This window comes from Urocampus carinirostris, chromosome 19, assembly GCF_059441175.1.
Source record: "Urocampus carinirostris isolate Australia breed hairy pipefish chromosome 19, RoL_Ucar_1.0, whole genome shotgun sequence".
Taxonomy (NCBI): domain Eukaryota; kingdom Metazoa; phylum Chordata; class Actinopteri; order Syngnathiformes; family Syngnathidae; genus Urocampus; species Urocampus carinirostris.
Window position 1 is genome coordinate 18,612,733 of NC_142367.1, and position 16,151 is coordinate 18,628,883.

The following is a 16,151-nucleotide window of genomic DNA, read 5'->3' on the forward strand; positions in this document are numbered from 1 at the left end:
AATTTTCTTTTCAGAATGAGAGCAAAATAATATACGAAGGCCCTGTTTTTAAGCACTATAATTGATATTTAGTTTTGTAGTTATTGTATTGTATTTTTGTTGTATTTCTGTTGAAGTATTTTTGAGTGGACACAGAAAGTGACAATGGCGACAATGTCGGCACCCAAAAAGTTAACTGCTCTTGGGGGGCCCCCTAGCGGTCGTTGGGCCCTAGGCGATGTGCTGGTTTAAGATCAGGGGGTGGTGTCATTGTAACCAATGTTCCCTGTAATTTTCCCCGGATCTGAGCGTTCACACAAAGTCGGTGAGCAACGCTTGAAACAACAGTGAGCAACAGCAATCCCAAGTGTGGCAACTAATCCATTATCAAACATGTCCAAAACTTGACATCACGTTACATTTTGCTGAGTTTCCAGCAATGCAAAATGATTTTTCTCTTTTGAATGAATTGACTCATGTACTATTGCAAAGGTTGTACGGCCTACAAACGTCGTTTGTTTTTACAATTCTTTCACAAGATATCCATTTCTTTTTATTTCCTGATATATTTTGTCGCATAATATTAGCATTTTTGGGGGCTTATTTAGTCGGTTGAAAGATACAGAACTGTACTTAATCACATTTTTTAGTGGAAGTACAATGTTGGCAACAAGATTCATTTGATATAATTGGAAATTATTTGAATGCAACACAAACGTTTTCTTCTTTTTTCCGTGTTTTTTTCTACTTCTTTTTTAATTCCTTTAAAAAAATCTCATTGTGTTTATTTTTTCCGAGCTGTTACTTTTTTCTTTTTTTCTCTATTTTTTTCTCTATTTACTTTTTTCCTACATTTCTTTCTTTTCTAAATTTTTCCTTCTTTTTTTCTCTTCCTTTTGTTCCTTTTTTTCTCAGCTTTTCACTACTTTTTCTTTTTTTTTTTTTTTTGTTCTATTCCCACCTTCCTTTAAGTCATTTTGTGCATAATTTTACATAATATTTGGTCATGTTGGGATTAAAGAAGCAAAAACAACCTGAAGAGCTGTTTAGGACCCGAAAGAGCCGGTTCTTTTTAGTGAGCCTAGCCGAAGAAGCCGGTTCCCGACAAACTCTACTAACTTTACTCAACTTCGTTCTACTTCGACTCGACTTCAAAATACCGCATTTAGGCCACAACGTCAGGGGAACCCGTGTATTTTTACCTTGATGCACTGTAACTTTGACTTAAGTCGCTTCTTAGTAAGTAAATTTGAGCCCTCATTTTTGTGCGCTGGCTAGATTTTCTTGTGCGCTGAGAATGTGCGAGCAGTGCTCAATTCCGCACGCGCGCAGCTTAGAAGGAACACTGATTGTAACCTGTGCAATCTGTTGACACATCTTGTGATTAAGGGCTATACAAATAAATGTGACTTGACTTGACATGTAGATATGAAAATCCAGACCGATTATTTTCAGAGTTGTTTTTTATTGTCATCTGCCACACTGCTACTGCATTTGCTCGGCCAAGACCGAGTCTTTGACTCCGGCTCCCAAGACGGCAAATAGGAAGGATGGCAGCAACGATCGCAGGTAGAGCGCCACCTTGGGAATAGGATGAGCCAGCAGAACCTCCTTCCTCTTGCGGTTCACCGTGCGCATGATCTCCTTGGCCAGGACCGAAGGACGAACCCCGTGGCTCAGCTGTCCGGCGACAACTACAGGAAGGAAGCCATCCTTTTGGAAAATGGCCGATAGAAATTCTAAAAACCAGTTAGCAATTGTTCCACTCACATGCAGTCAAGCTGCCAGCTTTGAAAGCGGGTTCCTCGCCAGACGGCGCGGCGTCGATGAAGGTGTGGGTGACGGTGCTTACAGTGATGCCGTACTCTTCCACTTCTGCTCGGAGGCAGTCGAAGAAGGCCTGCACGGCGTGCTTGGAGGCTGCATCTGATTGGGCCAAGAACATAATTTCATCCAATTGCAGTAAAACTCCAATAGTGATCCTTCAGGACCCTTTGCACTACTATTTTTGTTTAATTTTGTCATTCCAATGAGGAACTCACAGGATGTTCTGAAGGGGATAGCAAGTCTGCCTTGGATGCTGTTGACCAAAATAATGTGTCCTGACCTTCTCGGGATCATGGTGGGGAGGATTCCTGCCATGATATCAGGACAACGAGATCAACATCAAGAATGAGTTCAAATTCAAGTCAAGTCAAATTTATTTATATAGCACTTAATCACAAAAATGTCCCAAAGGACTGCACAGGATTACAATGACACAATCACCTGATCTTAAACCAACATGCGGGCAAGGAACAACTCAAAAACCTCAGCGTGAGGAAAAAGAGAAACCTTGAGAAGTTTCCTACAATTGGCATGAAAAGGTTAAACAGCAGTATATTAGACAAGCAAAATGGCAAAATGCACTTGCGGTCCACACTTGATTTGAGGGACTCGGCCCCAAGTAAACCCCAAGCTGCGTAGTTCAGCCAAAACGCATACATCGACACTTAAGTACAGCTTCGTGGTTACTTTAGCCGCAAATTTAAGATTCTGGAATATTTCGTGTTAATTTATCAAATCAAGTTAAGCAATTGCGCACTGCTCGTTTGGGCGGGTTCGGGTTGATATACCTGCGACTCGGGTTGGGTCGGGCTGAATTCTTTTGGCCCGATCCTATCTTTTCAAGGTGCAGTCTTTTGCAATTACAATAGAGGTTTTGCCTACAGAGAGCAACTGTTTTCTTTCCCTTAGTTGATACTCCTTTGGTAAAGAGGTAAAACCAGTGATCGGACACAAGGTCCTGTAAGGGTGAGCAGTTTTCGGATATACGTATATAAATGTTTGATGGCATATAGTGGGCATTAATCATTCTATGTTAAAGGGAAGTGGGAAAAGATAACAGAAGACGAGTGCTGGAATATTTTTCAAAGAATACAAGCATACTGGCAGAAATTTTGGGATGCTTTAAATACAATTGTGGGATATGGGATACCTAAAACATTCAAGGTTCACCCCTGCCTCAGTTCCTGCTTCCCCTTCTCTTGGGTCCACACAAAAAACCTAAAAGGTGTAGTTTTGGCATGGACCGAAGGAGAACCTAAAAGGCCAAATATCGCAGAAAAAGGATGCGTACTTGGTAAAAGTTCTTCTGACAGAAAGCAAAATAATTAACAAGACTATGGCACCAGAGCTCCCCACCCGGATCTGTGGGTGTGTTGTGTGTGGAGGAATTATTTATTATGAAGGGGCGGCAGTAGCTCAGGAGGTATAGCGCTCGTCTTGGAACAGGGGATCCCAGTTCGAATCCCGGCTCGTCCGTGTTACATGTCCAAGTGTCCTTGGGTAAGACACTGAACCCCTAGTACACCCAATAAGCAGGTTAGCGCCTTACATGGCTGCAAGGCCGCTATTGGGAAATGCGTAGCACATTGCAAAGCGCTTTGGGAAGTCATTGACTTGAAAAGCGCTATATAAATGCAGATCATGAAGATGACAACATTTTGAAAAAGAACACAGGAGACCCAATTCAAGGACAATTGAGTAAATGAACGAACTATAGAGGAACGAAGGAAGCCACATTCGAACAATGAAGACTGGACTTATAAAATAACCGGATCATCTTAGATAATCCTTGACACTGTGATGTTTTTAACCATTGTTGCCTTTTGTTTGTTCAAAAAAAATAAAGAAAACACAATAAAATGCAAGTTAAAAGAAGAAAGAAAAAATTCACAGAGCCCACCTTTAGTTAAAGCGGCTGGACCGAAGTAGTTAACGTCCATGATGTTCCTGTCCAGTTCCAGGGAGACACTCTGTGCAGGTGCTTTCAGCTTGACGCTGCTGTTACAAATGAGCACGTCTATGCAGCCGTAGCAGTCCAAAACCTCGGCCATGGCATCGCCCAAGCTCTCCTTGTCCACAAAGTCCAGCAAGACCAGTTTGGGGGCAAAGGTCTGGTAAAACAGTTTAGTGGTTTTACATATTTGGTAGGTTTTGTATTCAGGGAAGAAGGAACCACGCCAGGGTGCTCAAAAACACAAATTTAATAAAGAAAAATCATCAGCAAATGAACAAACAAAATGTCAATGAACAATTAACAAACTATCAAAACAAGAAAACGAAAACCAAACCTCACAAACCAGGATGCAACTGAAAAACAACGTAGTGGTGACATTTATGTTGATGATTTTGTCATTAAATACCATCTTTTTTTAGCACTTTGCCATGGCTCTTGCTTCCCTGTGTTTGGGTCTACCAAAAAGCATGACAGAATGACCAAGCCACTGAAGGACCAAAGGGGAGGCTTCCACATCTCTGTCCCGTTAGCAGGGAGAAGGCTCCTTAGCCGCTTCTGGTTCCTTTTTCGGCGGTGAAGAAAAAAACAATCAGTTGTCCGATTGCTGCAGCCACCGTGATCTTTTTTGTTTGTTGTTTCTTTTTTATATGTTTGGTATCTGACCATTGAAGGGGGAGGCATGCCACCTTCTCCCAGATGGCCCCAACCAGGTTTGGAACTCCCCACAACTAATGGTGATTACCCTGACTCTTCATAATGACTGTTTGGACAGCACACGGTGTTGGGTCATGGCCATTGTCATCCTAGTTGCATTTCCACTGCCCCATCAGTTTTTGAAGGGGTTTTGTTTCTGGTTTCTTGCTTGCACATTCTGTCACTTGTTTGTTACTTTGTTCCTTGCATTTCTGATTTGGTCTTTGTTCTGGTTTGGATATTGTCAGATTTGGTTTTGTTTGGACACCTTGTTGTTCTTTGAAGCCTTGTTTGTTCTGTTGTTTGTTCCTGGTTTTGTTATTAAACACCATCCTTATTTTAAGCTCCCATGCCTCAGTTCCTGCTTCCCCTTCACTTGGGTCCACACAAAAAACCTAAAAGGTGTAGTTTTGGCATGGACCGAAGGAACACGTCCACAACAATATCCAGCAATCGTTGTTTTGTCCCCACTTCAAGAAAATACATCAGGTCCCCACCAATGCAAAGACCTAAACTATTCACTTCCTTGTATGTTAATCAATTTAGGTTTCATTCCAGGACTGAAAATATATTACCCATGCACATTGTCGGTAATGACAGCTCGGTAGCCTAGATGGTAGGGCGCCCGCTCCGAGACTGGGAGGTCGCTGGTTCAAGCCTCGGCCGAGTCGTACCTAAGACTTACAACATTGGTACCCATTGCCTCCCTGCTTGGCGCTCGGCATTAAGGGTTGGAATTGGGGGGGTTTGGTCACCTAATGACTCCCAACACAGCAGTTGGGTCTAAAAACCCGGCACCGATCGAAGGCGACGAGTCACGTCGATAGCTTCGCGTGACAAAATGATTTCCGGTAGATATCATGTTGATGGTTGATGCTGGCTGAATAATAAATAAATTAAATTAAAAGTTAAATGACAACAAAATAGAATGTCTAGAGCAGAATAAGTCACAAAAATGTGAGCAAACTGTAAACTTGTTACCTTGCTGCTGTTGTAGTCCTTTTTTAGCATCTCTGTATTGTTTTTCTATCACAGTTGTAAATGAAATGAAATGATGAAATGATCTGCATTTCTATAGCGCTTTTCAAGTCAATGACTTCCCAAAGCGCTTTACATTGTGCTTCACATTTCCCAATAGCGGCCGTGATCTGTGCAGCCATGTAAGGCGCTAACCTGCCTATTGGGGGTAATTGGGGGTTCAATGTCTTACCCAAGGACACTTCGACATGTAACACGGACAAGCCGGGTCTCGAACTGGGATCCCATAATCCTAAAACGATCGCTCTACCTCCTGAGCTACTGCCGCCCCAAGTGTATTATTCTACCAAAGGATTTGAACGTGGTAGGGTTTAAAGGGACAGTGTTTAAATATTAGACCCTCTAGTGGTTAAAAATACACCCACATATTGATTGAGAACACTATGCATCTTTCATATTGTGCATTTTGTGTACCAATTATTTGAATAGAATAGAATAGAATAGAATAGCCTCTATCGTCAATGATTAGAAAATAGTGTTACAGGTATTTGGGGACTTAAACAATAAAAAAGCAAAATACATTTTAGGATGTAGTAATGTAATAGTTTGGACAAATTGCATAGAGCCCAGTGAAAGAGATTGTCTATGTCTATAAATGTCGATGGCAGTGAATGCATTCAAACTGGAATATCATTATTTTCTTTTATCCTTTTATCTTATACAGTGGAATCTCGGTTTTCGAACGCCTCTCAGTTCGAACAAATGGGCTCTCGACCAAAAATTTCGAGAAATTCTTGCTTCGCTTTTCGTTCAAAAAATCGGAGTTCGAACGCCGGTGCGCTAGGGGCGATGCTGAGCGGCGTACGAGTGTAGATTGCCCCCACCCCTCGTGAAGAACTGTTGTCACGGCAACGCGCACTCCTTTTCTGCTTTCGTTTCAAAAAGCGGTGAAGAGAGTGTTTTAACCCCTAATTATGCCTCGGAAGAAGGTTGGTGCAAGCAGCAAAGTTGCTACAAGTGAAAAAAGAGGAGTAGTGCGTACAACTATTGCATTTAAGAAAGAAATAATAGCAAAATATGAAGAAGGTGTGCGAGTTTCCCTTCTTTCAGGAATACAGCATGGCTTCTGCCGACCGGTAAAAAATCCTATACATAAATCTTTTCTTTATCCTTTAACCGCTCACCACTTGTTGTGGAGACCCGGGTGCTAAATGACGTGTAAACGACCTAATTTTTTTATTTTTACACGTTCATGTTAGCGTAATCTTTCGTACAGAAGTACGATTAGCCTGGGTTAGCTTCATGTTTACGTTCGTGGTGAAAATTCAGGGTGTTGGAACGGATTAAAACGATTTTCCATTACTTTTAATGGGAAAAAACGACTTCGGTGATCGTACAAATCGGTTCTCGTACAAAGAAATGGAAGGGATTATGGTCGAGAACCGAGGTTCCACTGTACTAATTTGTTCCTGGTTTTGTTATTAAACACCGTTTTATTTTGAGCATCCCTGTCTTAGTTCATGCTCTATGCAACTTTTTGTGACTTGTCTGTCTGAAAAAAGTCTCAATAACTAGCATATGTAGACCCATGTAAAAGATCCTGAGGACAGGGTACTGTCACACAGGATGTCCTGTCATTGTTTTTTGTCCCGGAGTCAGAATTGCTGATATGGGAAATGGGAGCATGCCGATGAAAATAACAAAGATACCAGTTGAGGTCAAAGGTCAGTGAACGTAAAACTCTCACCAGGCTGGGGTCGGCTTCATTTGTCAAAGAGTCGTAGAGAGATTCCAGCTTGTCCCAGTTGGCGCCGCACAGGATGAGTCTAGCGCCACCCTTGTGGAAGAGTTGAGCGCACTCTAAAAGATTGAAAGTATTCACAAATCCATTCATTACCTTTCAATGGATTATTCAAAATAAACCTTGTCTAGCTTGGAAAGTTAACCCGGTAGAGCGTAATTTAGCTGTAATGCTTTCCACCTCTGCATGTCTTTTTGTGTGTACCGTAAATTCCGGACTATAAGCCGCTACTTTTTTCCCAAACTTTCAACCCTGCGGCTTATTCAGTGATGCGGCCAATTTATGTAAATTTTTAACGGCCGCCAGCGGCGCTCGAGTACAAAAGGTAAGATTTAGACCGGTGGAACATATGCGCCGAGGAAGACTGCAACTTCTTGGCTTGTGCATAAATTAAATTAGCGTAAACATACCCTCATCATGCAAAATGCAAAAAGAAAGGCACATGACGCAGCTTTCAAGCTAAAAGCAATCGAGCAGTCCGATCAAGAAGGAAACAGAGCTACAGCACGTAAACTTTACCAGACCCGTTTACTGTGTTGCGAGCGTGTTGCTAGCGTGTTTTGGAATAAGGGAGCGTGGGACGACGTCTATATGACAAAGTTTCTTTCCGACACTGAGGAAGGCGACTTTGATGGCTTCAGTTCTAAGGAAGACAATGAGGATGGTTTACTGTGATTTTTACAAGTACGGTATGTTCTTTACCAGACCCGTTTACTGTGTGTTGCTAGCGTGTTGCTACCATTAACTGCCCTGTCACAGGCACCATTTGGGATGAAAGTTATATTATTATTATTAAAGCTTTGAAAACTCTCTCGGTATACCGTCTTTCTTTGTAAATATGTGTAACCCATGTATAACATGTATTTGCAACGGTATATTTTTGTAATGTATTTATTTGTATTTATTTTAGACACTTATTCTGATATGTTTTGCACGGGTGAACGAAAAATGAGGGGCGGAACAAACGCGGGGTGACGGGAAGTGGGGTAAAGGTGAGAAACAGACGGACCTGTTTCTGGACGCGGCGAACAATAGTGGATATATATTTTACCCACCCTTACCTTTGGAAATATACTCTTTTTTCCTTGGATTACTTTCAACGGGACCCGGACTCTGCAGGTCTGCATCAAACTTTTCCGTCCATTTTGCCGGCTGTGATTTTTGGACTGTGTACTTTAATGAAGGACATTTAGTTTCAATCGCGGGACTTGATGTCGGGTTTGGGTTAATTTTGTGTTTGTGTTACATTTTTTTATGTGGGCGCATGCGGCTTATATACAGGTGCGGCTTGTGTAAGTACAAAATCGGTTTTCCTCTTAAAATGTGGTGGGTGCGGCTTATAATCGGGTGCGCTCTATAGTCCGGGATTTACGGTATATTGACAAGTGAAATATGTTATGTGTCTGATACCAGTTCCCACAGCAGACACGGCATCGGTGATCACCACCACTTTGTTGCGGACTAACGACTTGGCCATGTACTGCATGAGCTCGCTGTAGACGTAGTACATGCCTGCCGCCATCACAATCAACAGGGGCAATACCAGCACAAAAGGGAGAGCCATTTTCTGCAAAGGATAGAGACATGCATCGATCACAATGTGCTCACAAAACACTCACACTACCATCATGCTTCATTTTTATATTATTTTTTAGGGATGCCAATTAACTTTATTTTCCTACTGATACTCATATAACGGGTGTAATAATAACTTTTGTTTTATTGAAATTCCTGCTGAAATATGTTGTAGAGTATTTGTGTAAGTGTCCTGCAATGATGAATCCAACAGTGCCACCTGCTGGTATGGGGTAGGGTTTGGTTTGGCTTTTGACATGTGACCGGAAGGCAGGGTTTTTGGGCGTCTACAACGAGCTGTCAACGGAAAGACACGATTTCTTGGTGCTCCGAAAAAAAGTTAATTTTAAACATTAAAACCACAGCTGACAAGTCTCTCAACATGCACAGTAATGTGATTGATGTTGGCAAGCTGTTTGGATTTATTTTCGTTATGTTTCTGTCGCCTTTTATGTTAGTTTTGCCGGACGTTGCATGTCGTGCTAAAATGCTAATTCCCCTTATAGAGATCAAAGAGATCAAAGCCAGCAGAGAAGCTTACCACATGTTGTGACTCATTCATTTTCAGGTAAATTGTACCCCTTTTTATTCTCATTATTGTTATTATTTCTATTTTCTCATATATATAATAATAATAATAATAATAATAATTTCCTTGTATTGTCATTCTGTGTAACAATGTACACAGAACGAAATGTCGATTGCACCTGACCCGTTGTAGCGAGCCGATGCAGCCGCAGCCAACAGAGGGCGCCGCCGACCACTTTTTAAGTCTTAGGAATGACTCGGCCGGGGCGCGAACCACCGACCTCCCAGTCTCAAAGCGGGCGCCTTACCATCTAGGCTACTGAGCTGGTAAAAAGGATGATGTTGGTTAAAATTCAGACAAAAGAAAAATATGTTGAATTCATTGTAAACGTTAAAAAAACCACCATACGATCTCTTGTTAAAAGTATCTTGTTAAAATGGATGTAAAAATGTATTGTGATGGTTGATATTCTAAAATGTATTTTATGTAAACTGAAAAGAAAGCTCTTTGATATGTTGTTGGGCAGTCTACAACGAGCCGTCAACGAGATCAAAGAGATCAAAGCCAGCAGAGAAGCTTACCACGTGTTGTGACTCATTCATTTGCAGCAATTGTAATAAAAACCTCATCAAGCTGTATTTCAAACACACAAACACATTTTTTCACGTGTCTTTATTTTTTATTCAAATTACAATAACATTATACTGTTATGGTAAACATGTCTTCAAAAATGAGTTTTAGGTCGACAAGGCAAGGATCATCAACATGGTGCCCGTGGACCCCAGTTAGCCCCCAAAGAACCCCCCGAGTAGCCGTCCGACCAGTTCTGAAAAAAATAATAGAATAGAGTAGAATATACCTTTATTGTCATTGTTACAAAATGGGTTGACATATTGTGACAACGAATATGTTCAACCCATTTTGTAAGCTCACCAATGATGAGTTGTTGCGTGATTTTCCTGAAAAATGTATTTCTAACTGGTGTGATAAATCATTTACATAATCAATAGCTATAGAAAAATGATCAATTCTTCCAAACTAACAAATTGTTCCATTGTTATTAAAACAAATCTATGGCTGGGTTCTTGTGTTGCAATAGGCCAATGTTTAATGATTCCTTAATTTTGGTTTGGGACATTTACCAACAGTTCCTTGCTGTCTCTTAGGGAGTTGCATGGACAGGTGCTGGAAGAAGTTGAAAGCTTTAGGTACTTGGGTTGTGATGTGGCTGCAGTTGGTGGAATGGAGTGTGAGGTATTGCACAGAGTGAACAACAAGAGTATGAGTATGGATGTTAAGAGGGGACTGTATGAGAGTGTGATTGTGCCGACTGTGTTGTATGGTGCAGAGACTTGGAGCCTGAACGCAGATTTAAGAAGGAAGTTGAATGTGTTTGAGATGAAGTGTTTGAGGACTATGTTAGGAGTGACAAGATTGGATAGACTGAGAAATGAAATTGTGAGAGACAGAACTGGAGTAGTCGTGGAACTGAGCAAGCGTGTTGATAAGAGAGTACTCGGTTGGTTTGACACATGGAGAGGATGGAATGTTGAAGAGGATCTACAGAGCAGAAGTCAATGGAAGGAGACCAAGAGGAAGGCCGCGATTGACGTGGATGGATGGTGTTATGAGTGCACTGCAGGAAAGAGGTCGAAATATAATGGAAGCTAGAGCTCTTGTTGGTGATAGAAAGGAGTGGAGAGGTGTTGTGAAAGGATAGTGGGATTGTGGACGTGTCCCTAAGGATGGGCTGGGCACCCGTATGATGCGGCAGGGGTAAACCAGAGAAAGTTGTCAGGCCCTGCTGTTGAACAAAAGAGTGTGTTGTGTCACCCTGACCCGAGTGACATGACCATTTTCTCGTGTCCCGTTTCATCTGGAAGGACGAAAGCATGACCAACAAGGGTGCCGAGGTGCCTAACTTGTTTGGGTGTTTGGGCAATTGGGTTGGCTATAGTCCAAAAATTTTTGTGTGTTTTTTTTTTGCTATTTATTTCCCTTTTATTTTCTTTGTTATTGTATGTGTGTGTCTTGCTGTCGGTCACCCCTCTTGAGGGATATGACCAAGGTAGATAGATAGAACCAACAGTTCAACCAGATAATTAACCATTGACAACCAAATTGTGAGATTAGTTTTTGTTGATCACATCAAAGCGCTATGTGCAATACTCAGCGGGCCCGCAAAGGAGGGGCACATGGGGAAGGTGCGCCTTCCCTCCCCTTTTCACCCTCTTGGGTGGATTCAAGTCACGCTATAAAAGGTAGATGCACCTATCCCTTACTCTTTTTTGCTGCTGGACGACAGACGCCTGAGGGTTCAAGTCCAGACATCAATCAGTATCCATACCATCTCATCTCATTAGCTACACCGCTTATCCTCAGTAGGGTCGCGGGGGTGCTGGAGCCCATCCCAGCAATCATCGGGAAGTGGGCAGGGGACACCCTGAACTGGTTGCCAGCCAATCACAGGGCACACAGGGACAGACAACTGTATCCATATCAATGAACTTCAAAATCGATAATTTAAATCTCAAAATACAATATGTTTAGAGTATTGCTTACTCTATGATAAATGGTACTAGAGACATAAAGAGGCTGTTTTGGGAATTTATTCGGGTGGAAATCGTGATCACCACCTGCTGGTCGAATCGGTAACCACCCAATTATATTCTGAACCAAATAAATATAGATTCAAGCAATTTTCTTCATAAAGGATACACAGCCAAGTTGAGGTGGTCCATACTACTTTAGAGAATCCAAATATCATAAAGAGGTAAATAAATTATTGAAATATTTACATGAAAATCTAGTCTTTGATTGAATATTTTAGCCTGGCTCCAAGTCAGGCCTATAAACATGTTCAAATTTTGCTGTTATGGGTCGCCCAATAATTATCCTGCATCCCTAATTTTTGTTTTTTAATGTGTAGCCTTTCCAAGCAGCACTAGCAATGCCGCTCACCATTTAAAGTGTGTTTAGAAGAAGAGCTAAATATATTCTAGACAAGACCCTACTCCAGAATTCCTTGCCAAAAACACTACTGACTTTTATGTCTATAAACTTTAGAAGTATTGCACATGACACTCACACACACACACACCTGTAATCCGTGTTATTCCTGGTGGATTGACAGCTGAGTTGAAGCAGTTAATCCCTTCGTTTTTAGTTAGGTAAGAGTGGGACTTCTTTGGTCTCTGTCTTTGTGAGCCGCTAGTGCCCAGTAAAAGCTGTTGCTTAGAATAGCAACTGCTAGAGTGGGCCATGCCTTCACAAATGGTGCACACTCACTTTCTTCAGTATACTCTTCTGTTGCCAACATGAAGACAGTTCCCCTCTGTAAATATTTTTCATGAGCTGTAAATCAGCAAGTAAATGCTATATATTAGATTGCAGCAAATTGAATCATGTATGTGTCAGGAACCAGAACGGCATCAGGACCCAAACGCGTGACGTTCTCACACAAGCCTTTTATTTTACGCGAAATGGGGAGTCATGCACGTTGGACAGAGGTCTGGCGTGGAAAGACAGGAAGCCAGAGACCGACAAGATCGATTCCAATTGCCCGAGTTGATATCGGACAGATGGGGTCGATACCAGACAGGACGGGACTGACAGACAGGATAGATAATGAAAGAGGATATCGAAAAAAAAAACAGGACAAACAAGACAGGAACGAAAACTGGAGAGAATAATAAACAGGACAAAAACAGACGGGAGCGAAACTGGAAACCGATATTAAACAGGACAAAAATAAACGGGAACAATACCGGACTGGAAAATACCAACAGGAAAACAGGACCGAGTCAGAACCCACGTCTTGCAGGGCAGTGGTTTGTTGACGGGCTGACAAGGTAAGAGTGACAGCGCTGAGCTTTAAGTAGACAGAAAGCCGATTCGGGCGCCATGGCAACTGTGACAGTATGGTTTTGGTGACTGGATGTTGAATTTAAAAAAGTGTGACTTTTCAAAGATGTATATGGCAACACAAGGGAATTGTAATCACCCACGAGCAAAGCGCGGATGGTGATAATGTTTTCCTTTAGGATCCAAATATTTTTGGGGGGTTTTGTGTTGGTTTGTGTGTCTGTCCAGTTGAGAAAAGGCTGAAGGAATTTAGATATGACCACCATCTCTAACAGGTAGTCAGGTAGATGTGTAAAAATGCTAAAAGAAAGCTAAGGGGGAAGACAATTTTTAGCACTTATAGTTTTGTCACCAGCTCAGTAGCCTAGATGGTAGTGTGCCCGCTTTGAGACTGGGAGGTCGCTGGTTCACGCCTCGACCGAGACATACCTAATTGGTATAATGGCGGCGCCCTCTGGCTGCGGCTGCATCGACTCGCTACAACGGGTCAGATGTATCGACATTTCGTTCTGTGTACATTGTTACAAAGAATGACAATACAAAGGAAATTATTATTATTATTATTATTATTATTTGTTGACTCAGCAATATTTCCTAGAAAGACATTCCAATCTCCCAGGTCATAACAAGTTAGTCCAGGATCATCATAATTTATAGGAGATTAGGTAGGTTACTCTAGAGGTGAAAATGCTGAGTAAAAAACAGGACTCAACCCGAGCCTTCCGGTTTCCTCCCTCATTCAAAAAAAAAAATACATGTCGGGTTAATTGGCCCGTCCAATTAACCTCATGTGCGGTCCCTTCTCAAGGTTTCTTCATTTTCCTCATGCTGAAGTTTTTGAGTTGTTCCTTGCCCTCATGTGGGTTTTAGATCAGGGGATGGTGTCATAATAGTCTGTAGTTTGCAATAGTCTGTGGTCTGTGCAGCCCTTTGAGACTCCTTGTGATTAAGGGCGTCAGAAATAAACATGACTTGACTTGACAATAACTTAAAATGCTAAAGCTAGATTAGCTAAAAAAAATTAAGTACACTCTGTTATGTTCCACCTCGTTAGGTTGAAGTGGGTGGATTAGGTCGGAGAGTGATAATAATAATAATTAACATCATCATCATCATATTGTACATTATCATTATAATAATGTTCACTTGATAAAGTTAAGATGTATGTGTTTATGAACAAAACATTTGAAAAAATAAAAAAGTCTTTGTTGGTAAAATGTTTGTGCGGAAATGGCAGGGTGGAAATTATTCAGAGACACTGTATAACAAAACAAGCTATTGTGATTATTGTATCCGTCCCTGAGTTTGAGCACTATGTATTAGTGTTAAACATATTAGTGTTGCAATAATATTATAAAAGCGTAAAACATAGGATGTTTTTGTTGTTTTTTGTTTGCTTGCTCTTTCCAAAAATCGTGTCACCAAAATGTTGCTGTAAAAAAAGGATCACCCATATATTTTACCACACTGACGATACAGTCCCGTGTATTGTCGCACGATGGCGACAACGAGCAGATCTCGCGAGATTTACCGTGGATTCCAGGCTGTTGACCCAAGCGGCTTTTCATCAAGCCTCCTCGCTGTCTGACTACATTCGGGAGAGAAGAAAATCAACCCTGGCAGGTTAAGAGTCTGCGCTGCGGCTTGTTGTGGAAACAATCTTCTTTCTTACTTGTTTGGACGATAAAAGCAGAATTAAACAACTTTAGAGGTTACGGACATCTTGTTTTGGTTCTCAACCGAGTTTTTTTTCAAGCAAAGTGAAGACCCCAACCCGTACGGGATTTTTTAGCATTAGCCAAAGCTAGCAGGTTGGCTAACAGCCTGAGTGAACTTCGCATGGACCAACGCCTGAGACTGGGATCAGAGCTTGTCGCCTGACCCTAAGGGCCTTTTTCTTGTATTTTTCTTTTATTTAATTCGACTTCTTCACATGGAAGTTGGGCGTCGTCTTTTAGACGTTCTCCCGTCGACGTTTGTCGGACGTAGCAGAGTTTTTGCAGCTTGCGCGTTATCGATTTGGAGCCTCGGGAACGAGTAGAAGAGCTAACTGGAGATTAGCCTCCTCTCCTTTCTGGCTTTTGTGCTCGCGAGCCATTCATCACCGATTGAGTGATGAGCACCGGGGCTTGATGGCACACCTTTATTTGGTGCCGAGAAGAAGTTGCATGCAAGCGATCTTGCAAAGAAGTGCCTAAAAATCGAGTTGCACCAGGAGAAAAAGCCGGCTGCGATTGTTGGAAAATGCACAGGAGCGTCCGGTGGTTTTGCAAATCGGACTAGGAGCGAGACGTGCAAACGAGCAGGATTTACAAGTGCATCGGGCGGAACGTCAACAAGGAGGACCATGTCTAGCGCAAAGGAAAACTCGTGCAGGAAATTCCAGGCCAACTTTTTCAACAAAAGCAAATGCCAAAATTGCTTTAAACCTCGCGAGTTGCATCTGTTGACGGATCAGGATTTGACGCAGGTAAGTCCATTGTGGCATTGGGTCCATGCAAACATTTGGCACCATTCTTGTTTTGTTTAGAAACATTTTCATACATTGTTTCTAGCAGGCATAAACATCTCTCACTTTCAGGAGAAAAATGCTGTTTTGGAGTAAAAAAATAAGACCTACCTGAATTGTATAGATCCGAGGAGAAAATCTTTTGAGGTTGGGAGGGAAGTGTTGTCAGATGTCCCATAGTAAATCTAGCATTTGAGGTGGGGAGTTTGAATTATATGTCGTTCATGCGGGCAGGGGTACTTTATTTGTGTATTACGGGCATTGATCTTTATCTCATTATTACACATTTAACTCAGGGTACCAGTGAATAATGTTAAGAGATTGGAGAAAACAGGAAATCGTTTTGAAAAAAGCATGACACGGGAAACGACTCATTGGTGTGTCTGATGATGAATAGGACATTTAAAAACATTACACTATTTTCCGGGCCGGAAGTCGCTCT

General features: G+C 41.8%; 2 protein-coding genes across 5 annotated transcripts in view; one reads left to right on the forward strand and one right to left on the reverse strand.

Annotated features, from left to right (window-relative positions):
- Positions 1 to 1,442: 1,442 nt before the first annotated feature.
- dhrs7cb (dehydrogenase/reductase (SDR family) member 7Cb) lies at positions 1,443 to 15,899 on the reverse strand. Of its 2 annotated transcripts, none has more exons than XM_088324303.1 (7): positions 15,821 to 15,899; positions 8,643 to 8,799; positions 7,179 to 7,291; positions 3,707 to 3,917; positions 2,022 to 2,114; positions 1,750 to 1,905; positions 1,443 to 1,673 (listed from the first exon to the last, which is right to left on the reverse strand). In XM_088324303.1, the coding sequence occupies exons 2-7, from the start codon at positions 8,794 to 8,796 to the stop codon at positions 1,465 to 1,467; spliced, it is 936 nt and encodes a 311-aa protein (XP_088180429.1). In that variant the 5' UTR covers positions 8,797 to 8,799; positions 15,821 to 15,899; the 3' UTR covers positions 1,443 to 1,464. The 2 variants fall into 2 exon arrangements, with proteins under 2 accessions (XP_088180429.1, XP_088180428.1); XM_088324302.1 differs by lacking the exon at positions 15,821 to 15,899 and adding an exon at positions 12,437 to 12,547.
- The window catches only part of mpripb (myosin phosphatase Rho interacting protein b), a 40,388-nt gene continuing 39,003 nt past the window's right edge, over positions 14,767 to 16,151 (forward strand). For 2 of the 3 annotated variants that reach the window (XM_088324300.1, XM_088324299.1), the window contains exon 1: positions 14,767 to 15,670. In XM_088324300.1, the coding sequence (XP_088180426.1) occupies positions 15,548 to 15,670 (123 nt within the window). In that variant the 5' untranslated portion in view covers positions 14,767 to 15,547. The remainder of the gene's footprint in view (positions 15,671 to 16,151) is intronic. The other variant, XM_088324301.1, reaches the window with a different exon arrangement.

Coding starts and splice junctions, on each gene's coding strand:
- dhrs7cb (XM_088324303.1), bottom strand. CDS start 8,796: ATGGCTCTCCCTTTTGTGCTGGTATTGCCCCTGTTGATTGTGATGGCG. Junction 3,918..7,178: donor ATGAAGCCGACCCCAGCCTG/GTGAGAGTTTTA, acceptor CTGTTTTACCAG/ACCTTTGCCCCCAAACTGGT. Junction 2,115..3,706: donor TCCAGCCGCTTTAACTAAAG/GTGGGCTCTGTG, acceptor ATATCATGGCAG/GAATCCTCCCCACCATGATC.